Source organism: Anomaloglossus baeobatrachus, chromosome 11 (assembly GCF_048569485.1).
Source record: "Anomaloglossus baeobatrachus isolate aAnoBae1 chromosome 11, aAnoBae1.hap1, whole genome shotgun sequence".
In the NCBI taxonomy this organism is placed as follows: domain Eukaryota; kingdom Metazoa; phylum Chordata; class Amphibia; order Anura; family Aromobatidae; genus Anomaloglossus; species Anomaloglossus baeobatrachus.
In genome coordinates, this window is record NC_134363.1 from 187454001 (window position 1) to 187481286 (window position 27286).

The 27286-nt window shown below is 52.1% G+C and overlaps 1 protein-coding gene across 1 annotated transcript in view; it reads right to left on the reverse strand.

Moving 5' to 3' along the window:
- LOC142257065 (high affinity cGMP-specific 3',5'-cyclic phosphodiesterase 9A-like) overlaps positions 1-11975 on the reverse strand; it is a 29779-nt gene extending 17804 nt beyond the window's left edge. The window contains exons 1-14 of the mRNA XM_075329124.1: positions 11913-11975; positions 11151-11221; positions 10940-11017; positions 10797-10840; positions 10670-10724; positions 9348-9418; positions 8672-8756; positions 7597-7681; positions 7249-7323; positions 3125-3211; positions 2488-2592; positions 955-1037; positions 645-801; positions 378-491 (exon numbers count right to left, since the gene is read on the reverse strand). Coding sequence (XP_075185239.1) covers positions 378-491; positions 645-801; positions 955-1037; positions 2488-2592; positions 3125-3211; positions 7249-7323; positions 7597-7681; positions 8672-8756; positions 9348-9418; positions 10670-10724; positions 10797-10840; positions 10940-11017; positions 11151-11221; positions 11913-11975 — 1173 coding nt within the window. The remainder of the gene's footprint in view (positions 1-377; positions 492-644; positions 802-954; positions 1038-2487; positions 2593-3124; positions 3212-7248; positions 7324-7596; positions 7682-8671; positions 8757-9347; positions 9419-10669; positions 10725-10796; positions 10841-10939; positions 11018-11150; positions 11222-11912) is intronic.
- Positions 11976-27286: the final 15311 nt, after the last annotated feature.

Consider the following 27286-nt stretch of genomic DNA (forward strand, 5'->3'; position numbering starts at 1 on the left):
CAGCACTGTTCATCCAGAGCCACCTGATTCACTTATGTAATTCAGTCTGGTACTTACACAGATGGGGCAAAGAAAAGCTATGTGTGGTGCAGATCTATGTGTAAGGATGTGTCTACAGCGTCCTGGAGACGTGTATCATAATGTATGGATTATGGGCAGGGAGGACTCGCAGGGCATCCTGAGGGCCACAAACTGCAGTTTTGAAGAAAAAAAGACAACATGTGAATAAGTCTTTACGCAGAGCATTAGGGGAGGAGAATATAATGGTGCCGGATCATTAGAAAGCTTGGTGACCAGACAGGAGAGGCCCAAGATAACACAGACACAGATAATAGAGAAGTGCAAGACCCCAGAGCGGGGAACGACTCAAGACTTACGGTTTTCACATGTTCCTCGTTACTGAAATCAAAGTCAGAAACGACCTGTTTAAAGGACTCCAGTATATCACCGTGCCGAGCCATGTCCGTCGCCAGGATCAGGCGGATGATGGACTGTAAGGTAAATAATAAAGAGAACGTATCAAACGTAGAGTCAGCCAGGAGAGACTCTGCCTCTATATCAGTGACTAGTGCAGCGTTTATACGACCAGTAACCAGAGCCGGTCCCAGTCCGCCCCACACTACCCAGTGTTGCCAGTATCTCACCTGCCGGATCTGTTTGAAGAGCTCAGGGGAGATATTGGAGAAGATGTTGTTTTCCGGCTGCGCCAGGATTTGGAACGCCACCGCGCAGTGATGGTTCTCCAGGGGCGAAATGTCATTGTAACGAATCGCCAGCTCTGTGTGCGCATTGATCTGGTACCTGAAAGTGTGTCATTATTTCATATTCAGAGACTTACAGGGCCTGGCAGAAGAGCTTACAATCTACTGAGGGGCACAACTGCTATGTTCTTGCCTTGTACAGTAGATGGCAATGGTTGTGATTTAGGAGCTCGAGGGAAGAGGAAGCACTTACGTGTTGTTGTATCCTGGGTGGTCAAGGTCGTGACACACCGCGGCCGTCATCAGTACCCCCAACTCCAGAAGTGACAACCGGCCCTGCGCAAAGGTGAAAAGGTGAACGCGGGGACGGACATGAAAGGGGGACGGACATTAAAGGTGAACGCGGGGACAGACAATAAAGGGGATGGACATTAAAGGTGAACGCGGGGACGGACATTAAAGGGGAACGCGGGGACAGATAATAAAGGTGAATGCGGTGACTGACATTAAGGGGGAACGCGAGGACCGACATTAAAAGGGAAAGCAGGGAAGGACATTACAGGGGAACGCGAGGACGGACATTAAAGGGGAACGCGGGGACAGACAATAAAAAGTGAACGCGGGGACAGACAATAAAGGGGAACGCGAGGACGGACATTAAAGGGGAACGCGAGGACCGACAATAAAAAGTGAACGCGGGGACAGACAATAAAGGGGAACGCGGGGACGGACAATAAAGGGGAACGCGGGGACGGACAATAAAGGGGAACGCGGGGACGGACAATAAAGGGGAACGCGGGGACGGACAATAAAGGGGAACGCGGGGACGTACAATAAAGGGGAACGCGGAGACGGACAATAAAGGAGAACGCGGAGACGGACAATAAAGGAGAACGCGGAGACGGACAATAAAGGTGAACGCGGAGACGGACAATAAAGGGGAACGCGGGGACGGACAATAAAGGGGAACGCGAGGACGGACAATAAAAGGGGAAAGCGTGGACGGACAATAAAGGGGAACGCGAGGACGGACATTAAAGGGGAATGCGAGGACCGACAATAAAAAGTGAACGCGGGGACAGATAATAAAGGGGAACGCGGGGACAGACAATAAAGGGGAACGCGGGGACAGACAACAAAGGGGAATGCGAGGACCGACAATAAAAAGTGAACGCGGGGACAGACAATAAAGGGGAACGCGGGGACAGACAATAAAGGGGAACGCGGGGACAGACAATAAAGGGGAATGCGGAGACGGACAATAAAGGGGAACGCGGAGACGGACAATAAAGGGGAACGCGGAGACGGACAATAAAGGGGAAAGCGGGGACGAACAATAAAGGGGAACGCGAGGACGGACAATAAAGGGGAAAGCGTGGACGGACAATAAAGGGGAGCGCGGGGACGGACAATAAAGGGGAACGCGAGGACGGACAATAAAGGGGAACGCGGGGACGGACAATAAAGGGGAACGCGGGGACGGACAATAAAGGGGAACGCGGGGACGGACAATAAAGGGGAACGCGGGGACGGACAATAAAAGGGGAAAGCGAGGACGGACAATAAAGGGGAAAGCGTGGACGGACAAACTGTAGGATCAGTGGGGAAAAAGAAATCGCTGCTGATCTTTATTACAAAAAACATAGATTTCACTTATAAATCTCTGTATTTTGTTTTCGGGAAAGCTGGGTGACAATGCGACTCTCAGGGCACTTCATCCACACAAGGGCCGTCATACTTAGCTTTATGGTGGTCACTCAGCTTTGCCAGCATCAGATAATCAGACCTGGAGCTCGCAAAGGTGGACCATCCCGTACATCATCTGCGTCACACAGAAGCAGTGCCGGAAATTGTGGAACGGGTTGGATCTGTAATTTTCCTGGATGCACAACTGAGAGTAAATCACAGAAATATCAGTGATGACCCGTCCATGTCCTCATCCTCCCATACACAACTATGGGCATTGTGCTTCATATCTGTGATTGGGGCCCCAGCTTTCCCGAGTTCCTGAATGGTGTCAGTGCCTCTGTTTCTGTATCCCTCATTAGTAGTATTCCAGGAGCTATAAGTGCGGCCGAGGTTGTCCTGCAGGACACTGGTGCGGAGGCCGGTATCGGACAGTATGGCCTCTTTTTGTGAGGTGTCTCCATGTTGGTTGGGTCTTCTGGTGTCTCATATCTACCGCTGGTTCCCTAGTCTCCATTTTGTCTTCCAGTATATGGCACGGGTCCCGTTCACCTGTTTTATCTAGTGGAGCCCCTCCCTCTCGCCTTTCTCCATGTTGGTTGTCACCCGTACTCGCCGGTGTGGATGAGGTGTGTCGATGTGACATTATTACCAGCACTATAGGTGCCGTTGTCCCCTGTGATTGAGGTAGTCACCCCCAGTTCCTAGCAGCAGTTTCGCCATATTTGGGTACATACCAGCCAGCGCTTCAGGGTGATGGGGTTCATGTTGAATTCTCGCACAAGTCCAAGGTCGTGATACATGAACTCCAGACAGCTCAGCATCTGTGCGGAAAATGGGGGCAGATAAGCGGACGCAGGTATAACACCGATCACACCTGGACATGCGCGTCAGCCTGCGCCAGACATTGCGCGTCAGCATGCACCGGACATTGCGCGTCAGCCTGCGCCGGACATTGCGCGTCAGCCTGCATCTGCAGAGATCTCTCTCCCATCATAGAGCTGTCAACTGATCTATAGAGCTAACGCTCTGCTGCTGCATTCTGCAAAAACTACAACACCCATCGTGTATTTCAGCTAAATGATGGTAATCTGGCTTCCACCACAGGTTGCCCCGCTTATTCCACCACAGGTCGCCCCTCTTATTCCACCACAGGTCGCCCCTCTTATTCCACCACAGGTCGCCCCTCTTATTCCACCACAGGTCGCCCCTCTTATTCCACCACAGGTCGCCCCTCTTATTCCACCACAAGTCACTCCTCTTATTCCACCACAGGTCGCCCCATTTATTCGACCACAGGTCGCCCCATTTATTCCACCACAGGTCGCCCCGCTTATTCCACCACAGGTCGCCCCTCTTATTCCACCACAGGTCGCCCCTCTTATTCCACCACAGGTCGCCCCTCTTATTCCACCACAAGTCGCCCCTCTTATTCCACCACAGGTCGCCCCTCTTATTCCACCACAGGTCGCCCCATTTATTCCACCACAGGTCGCCCCATTTATTCCATCACAGGTCACTCCTCTTATTCCACCACAGGTCACTCCTCTTATTCCACCACAGGTCACTCCTCTTATTCCACCACAGGTCACTCCTCTTATTCCACCACAGGTCACTCCTCTTATTCCACCACAGGTCACTCCTCTTATTCCACCACAGGTCACTCCTCTTATTCCACCACAGGTCACTCCTCTTATTCCACCACAGGTCACTCCTCTTATTCCACCACAGGTCACTCCTCTTATTCCACCACAGGTCGCCCCTCTTATTCCACCACAAGTCACTCCTCTTATTCCACCACAGGTCACTCCTCTTATTCCACCACAGGTCACTCCTCTTATTCCACCACAGGTCACTCCTCTTATTCCACCACAGGTCACTCCTCTTATTCCACCACAGGTCACTTCTCTTATTCCACCACAGGTCGCCCCTCTTATTCCACCACAGGTCGCCCCATTTATTTCACCACAGGTCACTCCTCTTATTCCACCACAGGTCACTCCTCTTATTCCACCACAGGTCACTCCTCTTATTCCACCACAGGTCACTCCTCTTATTCCACCACAGGTCACTCCTCTTATTCCACCACAGGTCACTCCTCTTATTCCACCACAGGTCACTCCTCTTATTCCACCACAGGTCACTCCTCTTATTCCACCACAGGTCACTCCTCTTATTCCACCACAGGTCACTCCTCTTATTCCACCACAGGTCACTCCTCTTATTCCACCACAGGTCACTCCTCTTATTCCACCACAGGTCACTCCTCTTATTCCACCACAGGTCACTCCTCTTATTCCACCACAGGTCACTCCTCTTATTCCACCACAGGTCACTCCTCTTATTCCACCACAGGTCACTCCTCTTATTCCACCACAGGTCACTTCTCTTATTCCACCACAGGTCGCCCCTCTTATTCCACCACAGGTCGCCCCTCTTATTCCACCACAGGTCGCCCCTCTTATTCCACCACAGGTCACTCCTCTTATTCCACCACAGGTCGCCCCGCTTATTCCACCACAAGTCGCTCCTCTTATTCCACCACAGGTCGCCCCGCTTATTCCACCACAGGTCACTCCTCTTATTCCACCACAGGTCACTCCTCTTATTCCACCACAGGTCACTCCTCTTATTCCACCACAGGTCACTCCTCTTATTCCACCACAGGTCACTTCTCTTATTCCACCACAGGTCGCCCCTCTTATTCCACCACAGGTCGCCCCATTTATTTCACCACAGGTCACTCCTCTTATTCCACCACAGGTCACTCCTCTTATTCCACCACAGGTCACTCCTCTTATTCCACCACAGGTCACTCCTCTTATTCCACCACAGGTCACTCCTCTTATTCCACCACAGGTCACTCCTCTTATTCCACCACAGGTCACTCCTCTTATTCCACCACAGGTCACTCCTCTTATTCCACCACAGGTCACTCCTCTTATTCCACCACAGGTCACTCCTCTTATTCCACCACAGGTCACTCCTCTTATTCCACCACAGGTCACTCCTCTTATTCCACCACAGGTCACTCCTCTTATTCCACCACAGGTCACTCCTCTTATTCCACCACAGGTCACTCCTCTTATTCCACCACAGGTCACTCCTCTTATTCCACCACAGGTCACTCCTCTTATTCCACCACAGGTCACTCCTCTTATTCCACCACAGGTCACTTCTCTTATTCCACCACAGGTCGCCCCTCTTATTCCACCACAGGTCGCCCCATTTATTTCACCACAGGTCACTCCTCTTATTCCACCACAGGTCACTCCTCTTATTCCACCACAGGTCACTCCTCTTATTCCACCACAGGTCACTCCTCTTATTCCACCACAGGTCACTCCTCTTATTCCACCACAGGTCACTCCTCTTATTCCACCACAGGTCACTCCTCTTATTCCACCACAGGTCACTCCTCTTATTCCACCACAGGTCACTCCTCTTATTCCACCACAGGTCACTCCTCTTATTCCACCACAGGTCACTCCTCTTATTCCACCACAGGTCACTCCTCTTATTCCACCACAGGTCACTCCTCTTATTCCACCACAGGTCACTCCTCTTATTCCACCACAGGTCACTCCTCTTATTCCACCACAGGTCACTCCTCTTATTCCACCACAGGTCACTCCTCTTATTCCACCACAGGTCACTCCTCTTATTCCACCACAGGTCACTCCTCTTATTCCACCACAGGTCACTTCTCTTATTCCACCACAGGTCGCCCCTCTTATTCCACCACAGGTCGCCCCTCTTATTCCACCACAGGTCGCCCCTCTTATTCCACCACAGGTCACTCCTCTTATTCCACCACAGGTCGCCCCGCTTATTCCACCACAAGTCGCTCCTCTTATTCCACCACAGGTCGCCCCGCTTATTCCACCACAGGTCACTCCTCTTATTCCACCACAGGTCACTCCTCTTATTCCACCACAGGTCACTCCTCTTATTCCACCACAGGTCACTCCTCTTATTCCACCACAGGTCACTTCTCTTATTCCACCACAGGTCGCCCCTCTTATTCCACCACAGGTCGCCCCATTTATTTCACCACAGGTCACTCCTCTTATTCCACCACAGGTCACTCCTCTTATTCCACCACAGGTCACTCCTCTTATTCCACCACAGGTCACTCCTCTTATTCCACCACAGGTCACTCCTCTTATTCCACCACAGGTCACTCCTCTTATTCCACCACAGGTCACTCCTCTTATTCCACCACAGGTCACTCCTCTTATTCCACCACAGGTCACTCCTCTTATTCCACCACAGGTCACTCCTCTTATTCCACCACAGGTCACTCCTCTTATTCCACCACAGGTCACTCCTCTTATTCCACCACAGGTCACTCCTCTTATTCCACCACAGGTCACTCCTCTTATTCCACCACAGGTCACTCCTCTTATTCCACCACAGGTCACTCCTCTTATTCCACCACAGGTCACTCCTCTTATTCCACCACAGGTCACTCCTCTTATTCCACCACAGGTCACTTCTCTTATTCCACCACAGGTCGCCCCTCTTATTCCACCACAGGTCGCCCCTCTTATTCCACCACAGGTCGCCCCTCTTATTCCACCACAGGTCACTCCTCTTATTCCACCACAGGTCGCCCCGCTTATTCCACCACAGGTCGCTCCTCTTATTCCACCACAGGTCGCCCCAGTTATTCCACCACAGGTCACCCCATTTATTCCACCACAGGTCACCCACTTATTCCACTATATTACTAATCTGGAACGTTACCATAAGTTCAGCACAAACCTAAAACGCTCTGTGCTGCTGTGAGATTCCGCTGTCGACTCCGTCCTGTTTTTGATCTTATAATTTGCCTTCTGGTCTAAGTTTCCCAACAAACCTCATTGTATTCCCAGTGCCAGACATCGAAGGTGGGCTTCTTCAGGGTCTCGATGGTCTCTGAAGACAAGGTGTACTGTGAAAGTGAAGACACCGCACCATCACTGGTTACAGCCGCGTCACACTCTATGGGACATTGCTCGTCATCATGTCCTAAGGACACATCTGTCTCTTAAAGGGGCCCTCTCGGATTATATGAGGACAGCGAGACTTGCTCCTTCCTTCCCGCAGACAGTTATGGATGAGGTGAAGTTTCTATGTGGAATACAATGTCGCACCCTCCGTGTAGACAAGCCCCGGGCTGGAGGACGACGGTCACCACTGTGGCTTGTATGGGGCATTGCTTTACCTTTGGGTAATTGGGGACGTCCCTGCAGGGGTTTATCCGGATTATGTCGCCAGATCGGTAATATTTACAGGGACAGCTCAGTCTGCTGCAAAAGATAGAAAGGACCAGAGGCAAAATGTGTGATTCCCATCATATTAATGGGTAAAATTGCAGCTTGTTATTATAAATCCTTAGTTTACAACACAGGGACGTTTAATTTTGTTTGTTGCCTAGGTTACCGACCACCTCTGCAGTTTATAGCAGTGGTCGGTCTCCTGGGCAGCACTTACGATCTCTTCTCAATTGAGCTTGTGCGTTCACAATATAGTGAGCTCTGTCAATCACATACTTCCCATGTAACACAACAGTGCCACATATAGTGCCCCCTGACAGCCTTAAACCTGATGAGACAGGTGTACTTACTTATTAAATCCATATCAGAACACCTTTATAATTCTCTTAAATTGAAAACACAATTTCTGCCGACAGCAAGAAAGAGAAGGGACACAGAGAAGCGGAGATCTCACACTGCTCAGGGTAAGCGGCAGCTGCCAGTCCAGCTGTGCGGGCGGAAAGTGAATAGAAGCAAGTCAGAATGGGTGGGCGGAGACTGCATAGCGGTCAGGCTGGGTGGGCAGAGAATGAATAGCGGTGAGGCTGGCTGAGCAGAGACTGAATAGCGGTGAGGCTGGCTGAGCAGAGACTGAATAGCGGTGAGGCTGGCTGAGCAGAGACTGAATAGCGGTGAGGCTGGCTGAGCAGAGACTGAATAGCGGTCAGGCTGGCTGAGCAGAGACTGAATAGCGGTCAGGCTGGCTGAGCAGAGACTGAATAGCGGTGAGGCTGGCTGAGCAGAGACTGAATAGCGGTGAGGCTGGCTGAGCAGAGACTGAATATTCTCACTCTACATCTGATTTCATGCAATGCTTATTTATATGAGGGTTAAAGAACCATTTCACAGCAAGTACACCAGCCACATCAGAGCAGAGATTTCATCATCCATACAGTTTTTTTCCCCGGGGTAAAGATTTGGTGACTGAGTGACTGATTGGCTTTCACTTTGCTCATCTGTGACTGAAAGCCGGCTGAGACTGACCTGCTGCTTCTTTCCTCCAGTTCGCCCCGCAGTTGCTTCAGCTCAAGCTTACATTTGTCAATATCAATCGCTCTGCGACCTTCCACTAGAAGAGAAGGAGCGGACATGTCAGTTGCAGGGGACGTCAGCGCAGGGTGAAGCTTCTTGTGTTCTGTTTTGGTGTTCAGGGGTGTGACCTCTGTAACTCTACAACAAATGTGGCGGTGGCGCTGGTCACGTCGCGGTGGCGCTGGCCACGTCATTTCCTATCAGTTCTGCTTTTTTTATGGTTCTGCCACTGACGGCCATGGTTCATCCATGTATGAAAACTAACTGCCTGGTGACCCCGGCCAGATACTTCACCTCCGCTCCATATTGATTAGATCAGGGCGCGGATGTGCAGCTCGCAACTCAGGACAACCGGCCGCCGCCACCAGGAGCAGCCGATCGGCGGTGGTGCCGGCGTCACACCTCCACCAATCAGATATTGATGATCTTTCCTGAGGATAGGCCATCAATATAGAGGACGCCCCTGTACGTTAGGGCAGGAGATTTGTATATTAACACTTTTATTCTGCTGATATAATAAATCTGCGTCTGATGGATTTTATCTGCAATAATCCAAAGTTTTACTTCATTTCCAAAAGTGACATCAAGAAGTAAATAAGGAGGGAGCAAAGATGTCGCGAGATCTCACCCTCCACTCTGCGCTCTAATGTCGTCAGACGCTCATACATCTCTCTCTTCAGCTCACTAATTCTGAAAGCTCTGATGGGAAAGAAAAAAAATATATATATTTATTTTAGTTGGAGCTCCATCTTATCCTGATACAGAAGTCCAAAGTCAGATACAATTATCATTACATAATGTATTTCCAGCTGCCTGTCAGATATATACAGCGACCACTAGGGGGAGCTCACTACATACATATTTATACAGCCACCACTAGAGGGAGCTCACTACATACAGATTTATACAGCCACCACTAGAGGGAGCTCACTACATACAGATTTATACAGCCACCACTAGAGGGAGCTCACTACATACAGATTTATACAGCCACCACTAGGGGGAGCTCACTACATACAGATTTATACAGTCACCACTAGAGGGAGTTCACTACATACAGATATATACAGCCACCACTAGAGGGAGCTCTCTACACAGATTTATACAGCCACCACTAAGGGGAGTTTACTACATACAGATTTATACAGCCACCACTAGGGGGAGCTCACTAGATACATATTTATACAGCCACCACTAGGGGGAGCTCACTACATAGAGATATATACAGCCACCACTAGAGGGAGCTCACTACATACGTATTTATACAGTCACCACTAGAGGGAGCTCACTACATACAGATTTATACAGCCACCACTAGAGGGAGCTCACTACATACAGATTTATACAGCCACCACTAGGGGGAGCTCACTACATACAGATTTATACAGTCACCACTAGAGGGAGCTCTCTACACAGATTTATACAGCCACCACTAAGGGGAGTTTACTACATACAGATTTATACAGCCACCACTAGGGGGAGCTCACTAGATACATATTTATACAGCCACCACTAGGGGGAGCTCACTACATAGAGATATATACAGCCACCACTAGAGGGAGCTCACTACATACGTATTTATACAGTCACCACTAGAGGGAGCTCACTATATACAGATTTATACAGCCATTACTAGGAGGAGCTGACTACATATAGATTTATACATCCACCACTAGGGGAAGCTCACTACATACAGATTTATACATCCACCACTAGGGGGAGCTCACTACATACAGATTTATACAGCCACCACTAGGGGGAGCTCACTACATACAGATTTATACATCCACCACTAGAGGGAGCTCACTACATACAGATTTATACATTGACCACTAAGGGGAGCTCTCTACATACAGATTTATACTGCCACCACTAGGGGGAGCTCACTGTATACAAATTCTGTATTAAGACATCACAGATTGACATCTTCATCTAGTCCGGGTCACCTACCTTGTAAATTCCTCTGTCACTTGTACCAAGAGTGTCTGGAAAAAGTCTTCTTTTTCTAGGAAAAGATGAAGACTTAGAATATAACCATGCTGCTGCCTAGACCTATAGTCAATCGTATGGGCCTTACCTGTTCGTGCAGACGCCTCCTGAGAGATGATCTGATACGGAGAGCTGAAATTAGCGGAAGACACTTACTGTGTAGATGTTTGCGGTAACGTGAGGTCAATGTACATGGCTTTATCCGGATTCCACGTATGTATTTGTACTCACTTCTTGCAGTTGGCCGGGATGGTGCGGTCAGTGGCAATCAAAGTGCCCTGTTGGTCCATAAGGATGATGGGCGTCTGCCTGATAGTAAATATACATTATGTATGCTATCTTTATGTGGGTATATGTACAGACCAGACCGGTCTCTATCTGTGAATGTTACATTGTATCTGCTGCAGTGTATAAAGTCTGCGGTTCTATAAGTGGCCATTACCAGGGGAGTCCGGCCGAGGAGCACAGGAGCTGCTTGATGTCGCCGCTGCTGCTCTGCTGGCTGAAAACCATCTGCAAAAAGCAAAAGCTCCCAATCAGGACAGTAAATACAGGTATCGGCAGCAACGGAGCGATACATCGGAGGAGGGATATAGCTGCCATCAGTCCGCAGGGAGGGTTTGCACAAAAAAACGAAAACGTGTGACTTTTTGCCCCTTACTACGACTCCAACACTTTTCTAAAATTGTTTACAGACCTCGGTAAAAAGGGACCACGGAAAACCACGGCCATGTAAAGGTGCCACAATCTACACTACAAAACCGATATACACTGCAGCTGGACTATACTCGCTCATAGGTGGCATACATTTTATTTTTTTTGCACAAAGGAAGGCGAAAAATCTTCCACATATGTTAGTCTCATCCTAATCAATCTGGAGCCCCTTTATATTAAAAACAAAACAAACTATAAAGTCTCCACAGCCTCAGAGTTATATGGGGCAGCAGAGCACCTGCAGAGCTGAATGCAGAGGATGGGGGTTGTAGGAGGCGCCTAACTAGGGACCCTCGCTCATCTGACGTTCCCAATGTCTATATTCTTTATAGGGGTTGCCTGAATCTATGTAAATAAAGCTTGGTCACTTCATAACGAAAAGTTCAGCAACTAATATCAATACCTCTGCTTGCTGTCAGTGATTAAAAATAAATACTGGTGGCACCGACAATGTCCTGCGTTCCTCATCAGCCGTATCCCCAGGACTTACCTTCTGCACCTTTCCGTCCACCTCCAGGTAGATCGTCTTCTGTGCCGAGGCTGCTGATCCCATCTCTCGTCTGCTCAGGTCTCTCCTCTAGGATGGCGGCTGGTATGTTAGGAGGTCTCCCGGCCTTGTGCTCCTCTAGGATGGCGGCTGGTATGTTAGGAGGTCTCCCGGCCTTTTGCCCCTTTAGGACGGCGGCTGGTATGGTAGGACCCGGCCTCGTGCCCCTCTAGGATGGCGGCTGGTATGGTAGGAGGTCTCCCGGTCTTGTGCCCCTCTAGAATGGCAGCTGGTATGATATGACCCGGCCTTGTGCCCCTCTAGGATGGCAGCTGGTATGATAGGAGGTCTCCCGGCCTTGTGCTCCTCTAAGATGGCGGCTGGTATGGTAGGAGGTCTCCCGGTCTTGTCCCCTGTAGGATGGTGGCTGGTATGTTAGGAGGTCTCTAGGCCTTGTGCCCCTATAAGATGGCGGCTGGTATGGTAGGAGGTCTCCCGGTCTTGTCCCCTCTAGGATGGCGGCTGGTATGTTAGGTCTCCCGGCCTTTTGCCCCTCTAGGATGGTGGCTGGTATGTTAGGAGGTCTCTCGGCCTGGTGCTCCTCTAGTATGGTGGCTGGTATGTTAGGAGGTCTCCTGGCCTGGTGCTCCTCTAGGATGGTGGCTGGTATGTTAGGAGGTCTCCTGGCCTGGTGCTCCTCTAGGATGGCGGCTGGTATGTTAGGAGGTCTCCTGGCCTGGTGCTCCTCTAGGATGGTGGCTGGTATGTTAGGAGGTCTCTCGGCCTGGTGTCCCCTATATCAGGAGCATCTTATGCAGGGATATTGTTTCTCGCTGTCGTCTCTGTAGATTTGTGCGGCGTTCTCCAGTCTTGTGCCGGCTTTGATCATTTATTATTAGAAGCTAAGTATAAAAGGCGTCCACACTCAAAAGGACAGAAAGAAAAGGTGTCGTTACCGCCGGCGTGTGTCACTATACATCTGGTTGTCATGGGAAGGAGCCTGTAATAAGCCCTGTCCACACTCTCACACCTGGGACCCGGCCGCTGACAGAGAAGACTACATATAGGAAGACGCAGAGTTAAAATGATCCGAACAGATTATTATATAAACTTAATGGGAATCTGTCACCAGGTTTTTGCCACCAAATCTGAGAGCAGCATAACATAGGGGCAGAGACCCTTATTCCAGCGACGTGTCACTTACTGGGCTGCTTAATGTAGTTTTGATAAAATCAGATTAATCAGCAGGAGATTATCATTACAGGACTATTTGACGTGCAGCAGGTAGTCCAGCATATGCATGAGCTCTGTATAACTGCTAGATCCGCAGCAGAAAAAAACAGTGATTTTATCAAAATGACAGCAAACGCAGTAAGTGACACATCGCTGGAATCAGGGTCTCTACCCCTACATTATGCTGCTCTGAGATGGTGGAACAAAAACCTGGTGACAGATTCCCTGTAAGGAGGGGTCCTGTTTCATCTTTCCACAGGATAGGAGATACCTTGCTGATAGGTGGGGTTAGACATTTGGGGGCACACTGATCAGAAAACCAGGGAACATAGAATGGAGCCGCAGTGCACATACCCGACCGCTGCTCCATTCATTCTCTATGCACCCACTAGAAACAGTCAAATGTGGCACTAGGCGGCCCCTAGAAAGTGAATGGAGCGGAGCTCTATGGAGATAAAAACTCCCCCATCTACCAAATGACGCAGGCCCCACTGATCCACACGTTTTCTCCTATTGGAGCACCCCACGGGGCCTTGGGGAATACTCGTTCCCGGACCAATGAAGGGTCAGGGAATGACACGGGGTGGCCCTGTCCGGTTTTGTGACCCCGAGGTGTCCACAAAAAGGGATGGATGGTGGAATGATGAGGATGAAGGGGTTGAGGATGTTGGGGGTAGTTGTCTCGTGACGCCACCTGTGATGTGTGGCCAGGGATTAGCCACCGCTGCGGGTGCTGTCCTCTGGGGCGGATGGTGTAGCAGCAGGCATGGGTTCAGCTCCCTACAGGTAGAGCTAGGCCCCAGGGAGGATGATGGGGGTGGTAGTGACTGTTGGCGCCAGAGCGCGGGGCGCCGGCAATGAAGGGCCGACTCAGTGGTTGCGGTTCAAGGTCTTTTACTCACAGTCCGGTTGTCACCCTTGAAGTGCCGATCTCTGCCATGATGGGCCCCAGCTGATCTCAGATAATTCAGCGGTCACTGCCAGTGTTGTGGATTGTGGGCGTTTCCTTCTTGCGCTCCCTATGTGGATCCCCGTGACCTGAAGTGCTTCGGGACCCCTGTTCGGTGTTAAAGTTCCAGTCCTGTCTGCAGGCAGCGCGAGCCCGTTTGGGGCCTGACCGTGTTCACGACCCTGGGCTCTATGTTGCTACTGTGCTCCAGGATCTTGTGGTGGGCAGAGGGACATAAAATCCTCCTGTCTGGCGGATTCTGGTGGCGCAACTTGAAATATACGCCACCCTAGGGCTCCGTACCCTGAACTGCGCCGGTCCCGAGGGAGCAACTAAGCTCTCCCCTCAGCGACTGTATTTACTTCTTTCCCACAGCTTCCACCAGTAAGCTCTATGCCTTCTTCCCCGGCCTCTGTCAGGGCACGACTCCTTGTGTCAAAGTGTCCTCCTCCCTCTCCCGATGGGGAGGGCAACCTGCTGTGTATTTATGAAATGTTTGGATGTGGAGCCAGCACCTACCTCCTCAATACCCGGGATGAGTACCGCACCTTAACTGAGATGCAGTTGTGCCGCCCCTGCAGTGGATCGAACCGCTCGGATGCAGGGGTGATGATTACTCGTGGCTCGAGGGTCGCCAGACCCGAGGGTTAGGGGCCACACTCAAATGGAAAAGGGGATATTTACAGGGGATTGGTGTAGTTCGTGACGCCACCCGTGGTGTACGGTAATTGGGAGTACTGCCGCTGCCGTTGGAAGTACCCGTAGTGATGGAGTGAGGTAACAAGATGACATTACCCTCCACGGGTAGGGGTAGGCCACGGGACTCTGGATGGTGATGCGGGGGTGCAGTGCAGGGGTCAGTCGGGTACTCACTCAGCAATGAAGCAGACGCAGATAACAAGGTAAACCAAGTCTCTGGCTGCCGTTGCCTCTCGAGGGGAGCTCGTCCGGGTCCTGCCCCTACAGTGCTGCTGGTGGTCTGTAATCTGCCTCCTGGCACAAAATTTAGATTGTCCTATGTGGCCCGGTAGCTTGGAGCTTTCCGGGCCCCGCTCCCCACTATGGCTAAAGTGAAGGAGCCTGCTCTGAGGCGCTCACGCTTGGGATTTCAGTGGGCCGCTTACTAGGAAAGCCCTATCCCCTTCGTTGTGCTAGTGCCCCCGATCTATGAGCTTGGTGGGAACAGTCCCTAAAAAGGCCCTGTCCTCCGCAGGTTAAATTGCAGAGTCGCCTGAAGCTTCTCCACGACCTAGGATCCGTGTACCCCGACATGCCTTCGGTCCCAGACTGGTGATAGGACCAGGCTGATTACTGTCCTCATTGACGGGTTTCAGGCACCTAGCCTCAATCCTTTGCCACCAGGGGTCCGGCTCCTCTAGGTCCAGACCACCGGCTGCGACCTAGTTTATTTCTCCCTTGGGAGCTCCAACTCCCAGCTTCCTCAGAGCTCCTCACAGGTTGAAGGCTACCACTGAACTGACTTGACACCTCCCTGCCTGTCCCCTAGGTGGGCGGCCCTATTCCTGCTTAAGCAGCCCACTGGTGTGCCTGACAGGTGTGGTGCAAAGTGTATCCAGGATTTGGGAATGCTGGTGGAGGCAGCACTGCGGGATGGAGACCCAGAACCATGGGGGGTTGAGTCCTGCACGGGGAGAGAAAGATTGTGTAGAACCCTGTAACGACCCGAATAGTCCAGGGCGTCACACAGTACCCTGTGACGACCCGAATAGTCCAGGGCGTCACACAGTACCCTGTGACGACCCGAATAGTCCAGGGCGTCACACAGTACACTGTGGCAACTTAAGCCTCAGGGGTGCCACACTATCCTATAAAGGAAAACTTGTGCTCACCAGACTACCCCATTACCTGACCCGTAAGCTTCTGTTCACACTACGCAGAGGCAGTGGCCGGAGAATCTGCCGCATCTTACAGTAACAGAAAGTGGTAGAGACTTTACTGAATCCCATCCACATGCGGCAGGAACAACGGGAGAACATTTAAGGGTCTTTATACTGTTTTCTCTTCATGTCTGGACCGGTTCTTGTTTTGGCGACAGTGTTCTGTCCGGTGTTTTCTCTTCATGTCTGGACCGGTTCTTGTTTTGGCGACGGTGTTCTGTCCGGTGTCTCCTCTTCATGTCTGGACCGGTTCTTGTTTTGGCGACGGTGTTCTGTCCGGTGTCTTCTCTTCATGTCTGGACCAGTTCTTGTTTTGGCGACGGTGTTCTGTCCGGTGTCTCCTCTTCATGTCTGGACCGGTTCTTGTTTTGGCGACGGTGTTCTGTCCGGTGTCTTCTCTTCATGTCTGGACCGGTTCTTGTTTTGGCGACGGTGTTCTGTCCGGTGTCTTCTCTTCATGTCTGGACCGGTTCTTGTTTTGGCGACGGTGTTCTGTCCGGTGTCTCCTCTTCATGTCTGGACCGGTTCTTGTTTTGGCGACGGTGTTCTGTCCGGTGTCTTCTCTTCATGTCTGGACCAGTTCTTGTTTTGGCGACGGTGTTCTGTCCGGTGTCTCCTCTTCATGTCTGGACCGGTTCTTGTTTTGGCGACGGTGTTCTGTCCGGTGTCTTCTCTTCATGTCTGGACCAGTTCTTGTTTTGGCGACGGTGTTCTGTCCGGTGTCTTCTCTTCATGTCTGGACCGGTTCTTGTTTTGGCGACGGTGTTCTGTCCGGTGTCTTCTCTTCATGTCTGGACCGGTTCTTGTTTTGGCGACGGTGTTCTGTCCGGTGTCTTCTCTTCATGTCTGGACCGGTTCTTGTTTTGGCGACGGTGTTCTGTCCGGTGTCTTCTCTTCATGTCTGGACCGGTTCTTGTTTTGGCGACGGTGTTCTGTCCGGTGTCTCCTCTTCATGTCTGGACCGGTTCTTGTTTTGGCGACGGTGTTCTGTCCGGTGTCTCCTCTTCATGTCTGGACCGGTTCTTGTTTTGGCGACAGTGTTCTGTCCGGTGTTTTCTCTTCATGTCTGGACCGGTTCTTGTTTTGGCGACAGTGTTCTGTCCAGTGTTTTCTCTTCATGTCTGGACCGGTTCTTGTTTTGGCGACAGTGTTCTGTCCGGTGTTTTCTCTTCATGTCTGGACCGGTTCTTGTTTTGGTGACGGTGTTCTGTCCGGTGTCTCCTCTTCATGTCTGGACCGGTTCTTGTTTTGGCGACAGTGTTCTGTCCGGTGTTTTCTCTTCATGTCTGGACCGGTTCTTGTTTTGGCGACGGTGTTCTGTCCGGTGTCTCCTCTTCATGTCTGGACCGGTTCTTGTTTTGGCGACGGTGTTCTGTCCGGTGTCTTCTCTTCATGTCTGGACCGGTTCTTGTTTTGGCGACGGTGTTCTGTCCGGTGTCTTCTCTTCATGTCTGGACCGGTTCTTGTTTTGGCGACGGTGTTCTGTCCGGCGTCAGATACCTTAAAGTAAAACTGGAAATTCTGTCCTATTAGTGGTCTCTAGTAGAACTGCAGAGCCCCGCGTCCATCGTCTACAGATTGTAGGGGCGGCCAGGACCGCGGGGCTCATACGTCACCCAGGATTAGGAGACACAAAGCAGTCACATCACCATTTCTAGGATACTTCAACCTACAACCCTCAATATCCAGTGGAGGTCGTCCCTGCAGCCTCCGCCCCCAGCAATTCCCCAGATGATAGCAATTTAACGGGCCAAAAACCACCTGCTCAGCGTCAGTAAAGCCGATCACTGCAATTAGGGGCCACATTCACACCTCCAGGTGCTGAACTCTCCATAACAAATCACTAATCCTGAGCTCATTATACACATCTGTCTAAGCACAGGGGACCGAGGCGGAGGGTACAACGCTGCCCCAGGACCGAAGACATCAGATATCATGGGAGTTCGGGATGTAAAGACTGATTGTACTATAAAATATATGTACACAATGCCTCCACCAGCAGAATAGTGAGTGCAGCTCTGGAGTATAATACAGGAGGTAACTCAGGATCAGTAATGTATGTACACAGTGACTGCACCAGCAGAATAGTGAGTGCAGCTCTGGAGTATGATACAGGAGGTAACTCAGGATCAGTAATGTATGTACACAGTGACTGCACCAGCAGAATAGTGAGTGCAGCTCTGGAGTATAATACAGGAGGTAACTCAGGATCAGTAATGTATGTACACAGTGACTGCACCAGCAGAATAGTGAGTGCAGCTCTGGAGTATAATACAGGAGGTAACTCAGGATCAGTAATGTATGTACACAGTGACTGCACCAGCAGAATAGTGAGTGCAGCTCTGGAGTATAATACAGGAGGTAACTCAGGATCAGTAATGTATGTACACAGTGACTGCACCAGCAGAATAGTGAGTGCAGCTCTGGAGTATAATACAGGAGGTAACTCAGGATCGGTAATGTAATGTATGTACACAGTGACTGCACCAGCAGAATACCGAGTGCAGCTCTTGAGCATAATACAGGAGGTAACTCAGGATCAGTAATGTAATGTATGTACACAGTGACTGCACCAGCAGAATAGTGAGTGCAGCTCTGGAGTATAATACAGGAGGTAACTCAGGATCGGTAATGTAATGTATGTACACAGTGACTGCACCAGCAGAATACCGAGTGCAGCTCTTGAGCATAATACAGGAGGTAACTCAGGATCAGTAATGTAATGTATGTACACAAGAATCAAGGAGAGAAAGACATTGCACATAACCGCACAACCTATGTTTGTAAAAATGACAAAACCTTTATTTAAAGTACACTTGTGCAATATAAAAACAATTAAAACATGAAATACACTGCCATAACCAGGCCCCCCCAATTGTATAGCTATAATAAAGAAGACAATAGAATGTCAACAATCCCTTGTCACGGTAAAGGTAATGCTAATAAAGTGGAAAGCCTACACATGCAATAATACATAGGAAGCCTGTACAGATAATAAATATTCACATGTATAAGTGATACCCGTACAGGCAATAAAGCAGCAATATGTGATTGGACCCAGCAGATTCTGCACTATGTAAAGGAAGCGGATACACACAAGCCTAGGAAGAGCATGTATACAAGAATAGCAGCAAATACTGATATTGCAAAGAAGATCAACATAAATGCTCTACATATAGCTGAATAGAGCCCGGGCCAGGATATGCCTATACCGTGGCTGTGAAGCTATGGAAAGGGGAGGCTCAATCAATAGCAAGTAAAACGGTAGCCCAGCTCAAGCTGGCGTAGCCAGAAGAGAGGCAAAAGCAATAACCTGCAGCAGAGACTGGTGGGAACAGGGCATCCACAGAGCGTGACAGGTGGAGAAAAAGTGGGTGCGCAGGTGACCCCACGTGCATCGCCGCTGCTGCGGCTTAGTCAGGGAAGTAAAAGTGCACTGAAAGCAAAGGATATTTATAGATGGATAAGAATTAGCTTAATAGTCACCTGTGTGTAGACGCTGGCACAGTCCGGACCATGTGTGTGATAGATGCAGGCGCAGTGTGCATGGAGGGTAAGCAGGAAGGCTCATAGCACAGCCAGTGTAAACATGCCAATGCGCAATTGTAACAACCATATACAGGGGTAAGATGCTGTAATTATCCTGCAGACATAAACTGACATGCAACAGTACTATGGGGGCATGGTAAACAGCACTACAATGCGCATGCGCAATCATGGCAAATGCATAAACGGAGGCAATATACTGTGGCTACACTGCAGATGTAACCAAAATGTTGACAGCAGTACATTGGGGGAAAGAGTTGACAGCACTGCGAAAGGGGGCAGCTAGGTCACCTCATGGATCATAGACAAAATAGAATTCAAAGTATAAGTAATCTTTAATAAGCAGGCAAACATAAAACTCGTGGTGCAAACAGTACACTCATATCAATGTGCGTACGCAAACAAACCCAACATGTATGGGGATATAATGCTGTAAGTGTGCTGCAGGGACTATATTACGTACCGGTAATGGGATTTTCCTGAGTCCACGACAGCACCCACGAGAGAGGGATCTGCCCCCTTCAGGACAGGAAACCTACAGATAAAAAGGGGCGGTCCCCCTCCCTCATCAGTTGGTTGCAGAAACCGGGAGAGGAACCGCCAAAGAATTAGTAAATAACACAGATGAAGCCCAGGACACCGAAGCGTGAGAAAAAAACAAAAAGAAAGGGCAGGGGTGTAAAGGGTGCTGTCGTGGACTCAGGAAAATCCCATTACCGGTACGTAATATAGTCTTTTCCTTTCGTCACGACAGCACGCACGAGAGACTTAGAGAGAAGACACACTGAGGGCGGGATAACCACGGGAAGAGCCAAGCTGCCAAGTGGACGGTCAGTGGAAGAACCAAAGGCCAGCCGGCAGAGCCCGGAAAAGTGGAAGGAGAAGACACAGAAGTCACAGCCTTACAAATCCGTCGAGGAGACATCCGCCACAGCCACCAAGGAGGAGGCCACCTCCCAGGAGAACGATCCGTCACCGAGGAGGACAGGAGAACAGGCTGCGCCACAGACGCGAGGGAAATAGTAGCCCACAGCCATCGGGGCAAGAGACGGCACGACACCAGAGGAGCACAGCCGGAACCCTGAAAGACAAAACAAAAGACCCATCCAGCCGCCAAGGGGCCGCCGAGCGACCCAGGGGGGGGGACAGCGCCCCCCCAATCAAGGACGCGAAAGGAAGGAAGGGAGAAAGAGTACACGACAGAGAGGGGCTCGAAGGGCGCAAAGAGCAGGGCGCCCAACCCTAGAGCAAGACCCCAGGGAGGAGAGCCGGTATACGGACCGGCTGGCAGCGGCCCCCAGCCGGAAGGAAGCGCACAACCCCTCAGAACCCGCAAGACGGGATTTAAACAGGGCGCCCAGGGCAGAAACAGGCACCCGGAGGGGACCGACCGAGAGACCCATAACCCTTCCCGACAGGAGAACGGCAGAACAGAGGACAACGGAATACAGCAGATGAGGAGGTAGGAAGGGAGGGCAGGAAGAGCATCCACAGCCGACCACAAGGTTGGGTGCGGACTGGCGGCCTACAGCGCAGCAAGGACGGGAAGGCAGCAACGCCCCGACAAAAAACACACCGGCAAGGGGAGTTCCGCGACGCGGGGGGAAGGAAGGGACTCCGTGACAGGAGGGCTGGCCGGGACGGAAGAGGCCAGAAGGGAGCAGCAAGGAACACCAGAAGCGAAGCATGAAGCCCGAGGCGCCAGGCCCGGCGCAAGGCCAGGGAGGCGCAAGGCGGCAGAGGCGGAAAACCAGAACACAGGCCCCCGCGGTCCAAAGGCCAAGAGGCACAGAGGCCCCAAGAGGCACAGACGCACAGAGGGCCAGACGCACACAGGGCCAGACGCACAGAGGGCCAGACGCACAGAGGGCCAGACGCACAGAGGCACAGAGGGCCAGAGGCACACAAGCCCAGAGGCACAGAAGCCCAGAGGCACAGAAGCCCAGAGGCCAAGAGGCCAAGAGGCCCAGAGGCCAAGAGGCCCAGAGGCCCAGAGGCAGGAGACACAGAGGCAGGAGACACAGAGGCCCAGACGCACAGAGGCCAAGAGACACAGAGGCCAAGAGGCACAGAGGCCAAGAGGCCAGGAAACACAGAGGGCAGGAGGCACAGAGGCCCGAGGCCAGGAGGCACAGGGCCCGGAGGCCCAAGGCCGGGAGGTCCAGAGGCCAGGAAGCCACAGAGGTCAAGAAGCCACAGAGGCCACAAAGGCCAGGAGGCCCAGAGACCAGGAAGGCCGGAGGGCAGGAGGCAAGTAAGCACAGAGGCCAGGAGGCCCGGAAGCACAGAGGCCAGGGAGCACAAGACCTGGAAGCACAGAGGCCGGAGACACGAGACCAGGAGGCAACAGCGGCACGTGGCCAGGAAGCACAAGGCACAGAGGCTCGAGGCCAGGAAGCACAAGGCACAGAGGCTCGAGGCCAGGAGGCACCGAGGTCAGGAGGCACCAAGGCTAGGAGGGAGAGAAGCCCGAGGCCAGGAGGCACAGAGGCCCGAGGCCAGGAGGCACAGAGGCCCGAGGCCAGGAGGCACAGAGGCCCGAGGCCCGGAGGCACAGAGGCCCGGAGGCCCGGAGGCACAGAGGCCCGGAGGCACAGAGGCCCGAGGCCCGGAGGCACAGAGGCCCGGAGGCACAGAGGCCCGAGGCCAGGAGGCACAGAGGCCCAAGGCCAGGAGGCACCGAGGCCCCAGGCCAGGAGGGACAGAGGCACGAGGCCAGGAAGGACGAGGCCCGGAGCACGAGGCCAGGAAGCACGAGGCCAGGAGGAGACAGAGGCCAGGAGGAGACAGAGGCCAGGAGGAGACAGAGGCCAGGAGGAGACAGAGGCCAGGAGGAGACAGAGGCCAGGAGGAGACAGAGGCCAGGAGGAGACAGAGGCCAGGAGGAGACAGAGGCCAGGAGGAGACAGAGGCCAGGAGGAGACAGAGGCCAGGAGGAGACAGAGGCCAGGAGGAGACAGAGGCCAGGAGGAGACAGAGGCCAGGAGGAGACAGAGGCCAGGAGGAGACAGAGGCCAGGAGGAGACAGAGGCCAGGAGGAGACAGAGGCCAGGAGGAGACAGAGGCCAGGAGGAGACAGGGGCCAGGAGGACACAGGGGCCAGGAGGACACAGAGGCCAGGAGGACACAGGGGCCAGGAGGACACAGGGGCCAGGAGGACACAGGGGCCAGGAGGACACAGGGGCCAGGAGGACACAGAGGCCAGGAGACCACAGGGGCCAAGAGGCACAGAGCCACAGGGGACAGAAGGACACAGGCCAAGAGTCCACACGGGCCAGGAGTCCACACGGGCCAGGAGTCCACACGGGCCAGGCCAGGAGTCCACAGAGGCCCGGAGGCCACAGAGGCCACAGGAGGCCACAGGAGTCCACAGAGGCCAGGAGGCCACAGGGGCCAGGAGGCCACCAAGGCCACAGGGGCCAGGAGCCAACAGAGGTCACAGGGGCCACAGGGGCCCGGAGTCCACAGAGGCCACAGGGACCCGGAGTCCACAGAGGCCGGGCCACAGAGGCCAGAAAAGGCCCCGAGGCCACCGAGGCCAGGAGACCACAGGGGACACAGGGGCCAGGAGGCCCAGCCGCCGTCCATGCGGCAGAATCCTAGCTCCAAAGGCCCGCTCCCGGCCTGAAGCAACGCATCGACCCCGGACGGGCGGCAGGGGGAAGGGCAGGCAGAGACTCTTAGATGATCCACCATGCACTGCCGGGCCACCGTCGAGGAGACAGAGCGCGGACGCGGCCCCGGACACATCGCACACGCCGTGCAGCCGGAAGGCGCAGCCCGCGACACAGGGAGAGGCGCCGGCCTCCGTGCACTGCCGGCGACAGACAGCAACTTACCGACCATGCCGCGTCCGGCTCAGGAAGGAGGGGTCCACGGGCTTCACTAGGAACCTTCCCGGTCCACTCCCCCGGAAGCGCTCCTGTGTACTTCCGGGACACGGCAGCAGAGAGCGCGCGCTGACGCGGCAGGGCCCCCCCTGCCGCGCACGAGCAGAGCAACCCGGAAGAAGCAGGCACGCGCATGTGCAGGCGTCATTTCCCTGGAGGCAAAGCCGGACCAAAGGAAAGAGGACGAGGTGCACCGGAGGACGGAGTCCATGAGGGGAGCTCCACCGACCGTGCTTCTGGACCTTGAGCTCCGCCGTTCCCTCGGAGACCGCACGGACTCAACCGGACCCAGGTACTGTAGGTTCCTCTCCATGCAGGACAGGAAACCAACTGATGAGGGAGGGGGACTGCCCCTTTTTATCTGTAGGTTTCCTGTCCTGAAGGGGGCGGATCCCTCTCTCGTGGGTGCTGTCGTGACGAAAGGAAAATAAATATACAGAAGTAATATGAAGCAATTGTAGCAGCATAACCGAAGGAGCAGTAGTAGTCGCCACACAAACCAGGGAACAGTTGTACGGCTACGCCAGCTTGAGCTGGGCTACCGTTTTACTTGCTATTGATTGAGCCTCCCCTTTCCATAGCATATCCTGGCCCGGTATAGGCATATCCTGGCCCGGGCTCTATTCAGCTATATGTAGAGCATTTACGTTGATCTTCTTTGCAATATCAGTATTTGCTGCTATTCTTGTATACATGCTCTTCCTATGCTTGTGTGTATCCGCTTCCTTTACATAGTGCAGAATCTGCTGGGTCCAATCACATATTGCTGCTTTATTGCCTGTACGGGTATCACTTATACATGTGAATATTTATTATCTGTACAGGCTTCCTATGTATTATTGCATGTGTAGGCTTTCCACTCTATTAGCATTACCCTTACTGTGACAAGGGATTGTTGACATTCTATTGTCTTCTTTATTATAGCTATACAATTGGGGGGGCCTGGTTATGGCAGTGTATTTCATGTTTTAATTGTTTTTATATTGCACAAGTGTACTAAAGGTAAGTGTACTAAAGTGTATAAAGGTTTTCTCATTTTTACAAACATAGGTTGTGCGGTTATGTGCAATGTCTTTCTCTCCTTGATTCTTGTGCCTTTCATTGCATTACTAGCACCCTTTTCATATTAATATGCTGTTGTAGAACACTCCTCCTCCTTCTTGTAATGTATGTACACAGTGACTGCACCAGCAGAATAGTGAGTGCAGCTCTGGGGTATAAGGCTATGTGCGCACGTTGCGTACTAGCCCTGCAGAAATTTCTGCAGCGATCTGAAGAGCATATGTGCGCTTTAGATCGCTGCAGAAATGTCCGTAGTGAGCGCCGATTCCATGCGCTCTGCCTGCAGCTCCTGCCATAGACAGAGCAGGAGCTGCCGGCAAAGCGCAGGAAAGAAGTGACATGTCACTTCTTTTTACGCAGCGCTTCGGCAGTAGCCGAAGCGCTGCGCTCTTAGACGCCACGTGCGCACGGCCCCTGCACAATCTCCATAGATTGTGCAGGGGACGCAGGACACATGCAGTTACGCTGCGCTACAAAGCGCAGCGTAACTGCATGTATTTGCGCAACGTGCGCACATACCCTTATACAGGATGTAACTCAGGATCAGTAATGTAATGTATGTACACAGTGACTGCACCAGCAGAATAGTGAGTGCAGCTCTGGGGTATAATACAGGAGGTAACTCAGGATCAGTAATGTAATGTATGTACACAGTGACTGCACCAGCAGAATAGTGAGTGCAGCTCTGGAGTATAATACAGGAGGTAACTCAGGATCAGTAATGTAATGTAATGTATGTACACAGTGACTGCACCAGCAGAATAGTGAGTGCAGCTCTGGGGTATAATACAGGAGGTAACTCAGGATCAGTAATGTAGTGTATATACACAGTGACTGCACCAGCAGAATAGCGAGTGCAGCTCTGGAGTATAATACAGGAGGTAACTCAGGGTCAGTAATGTAATGTATGTACACAGTGACTGCACCAGCAGAATAGTGAGTGCAGCTCTGGAGTATAATACAGGATGTAACTCAGGATCAGTAATGTAATGTATGTACACAGTGACTGCACCAGCAGAATAGTGAGTGCAGCTCTGGAGTATAATACAGGATGTAACTCAGGATCAGTAATGTAATGTATGTACACAGTGACTGCACCAGCAGAATAGTGAGTGCAGCTCTGGAGTATAATACAGGATGTAACTCAGGATCAGTAATGTAATGTATGTACACAGTGACTGCACCAGCAGAATAGTGAGTGCAGCTCTGGAGTATAATACAGGATGTAACTCAGGATCAGTAATGTAATGTATGTACACAGTGACTGCACCAGCAGAATAGTGAGTGCAGCTCTGGAGTATAATACAGGATGTAACTCAGGATCAGTAATGTAATGTATGTACACAGTGACTGCACCAGCAGAATAGTGAGTGCAGCTCTGGGGTATAATACAGGAGGTAACTCAGGATCAGTAATGTAATGTATGTACACAGTGAGTGCACCAGCAGTATAGTGAGTGCAGCTCTGGAGTATAATACAGGAGGTAACTCAGGATCAGTAATGTAATGTATAGTACACAGTGACTGCACCATCAGAATAGTGAGTGCAGCTCTGGAGTATAATACAGGAGGTAACTCAGAATCAGTAATGTAATGTATGTACACAGTGACTGCACCAGCAGAATAGTGAGTGCAGCTCTGGAGTATAACACAGGAGGTAACTGAGGATCAGTAATGTAATGTATGTACACAGTGACTGCATAAGCAGAATAGTGAGTGCAGCTCTAGAGTATAATACAGGATGTAATTCAGGATCAGTAATGTAATGTATGTACACAGCGACTGCACCAGCAGAATAGTGAGTGCAGCTCTGGGGTATAATATAGGAGGTAACTCAGGATCATTGATGTATGTACACAAATTCCATTTAGGGCTTCTCAGGAGATGACTTAGATGTGGCAACTCCTGCCGCCTCCGTCCCTCCTGCGCCTCGCCTCAGTCTCCCCTCCGTCCCCCCGTGTCTCCCCTCCGTCCCCCCGTGTCTCCCCTCCGTCCCCCCGTGTCTCCCCTCCGTCCCCCCGTGTCTCCCCTCCGGCCCCCCGTGTCTCCCCTCCGGCCCCCCTCAGTCTCCCCTCCGGCCCCCCTCAGTCTCCCCTCCGGCCCCCCTCAGTCTCCCCTCCGGCCCCCCTCAGTCTCCCCTCCGGCCCCCCTCAGTCTCCCCTCCGGCCCCCCTCAGTCTCCCCTCCGGCCCCCCTCAGTCTCCCCTCCGGCCCCCCTCAGTCTCCCCTCCGGCCCCCCTCAGTCTCCCCTCCGGCCCTCCTCAGTCTCCCCTCCGGCCCTCCTCAGTCTCCCCTCCGGCCCCCCTCAGTCTCCCCTCCGGCCCCCCTCAGTCTCCCCTCCGGCCCCCCTCAGTCTCCCCTCCGGCCCTCCTCAGTCTCCCCTCCGGCCCTCCTCCGTGTCCCGAAGAGGAGCACAACTGTCGTTCTAGCCCTCCGCATCGGAACCCGTGCACATTATCAGTCTCCATGCAGCAGACACTTTTTTTTGGGGAGGGGGGGGGGGTTGTGGCTTTTTTTTTGGCTTGTGATAATTGTGACTTTTTTGCTTTCCTCCATTACATCAGTAGTTTATAGTTCACCCATATAATCCGCGGCTTCATCCAGCCCCGAGCCGCAGTCCCCGTGCTCCTCTGCCTCTGTTACTTTTATAGCCTTTAAGCCTTTCCAGTAATCTGGAATATTTGATAATTCAGCACGTCCCTTTGATATCGGGCTGGAACTGTCACTCAGTACAGACCCTGTGTTTTCTGCCCGGGTTTGGGGGTCTCCATCTGCCGCACATGAACGACACAAGAGACGTC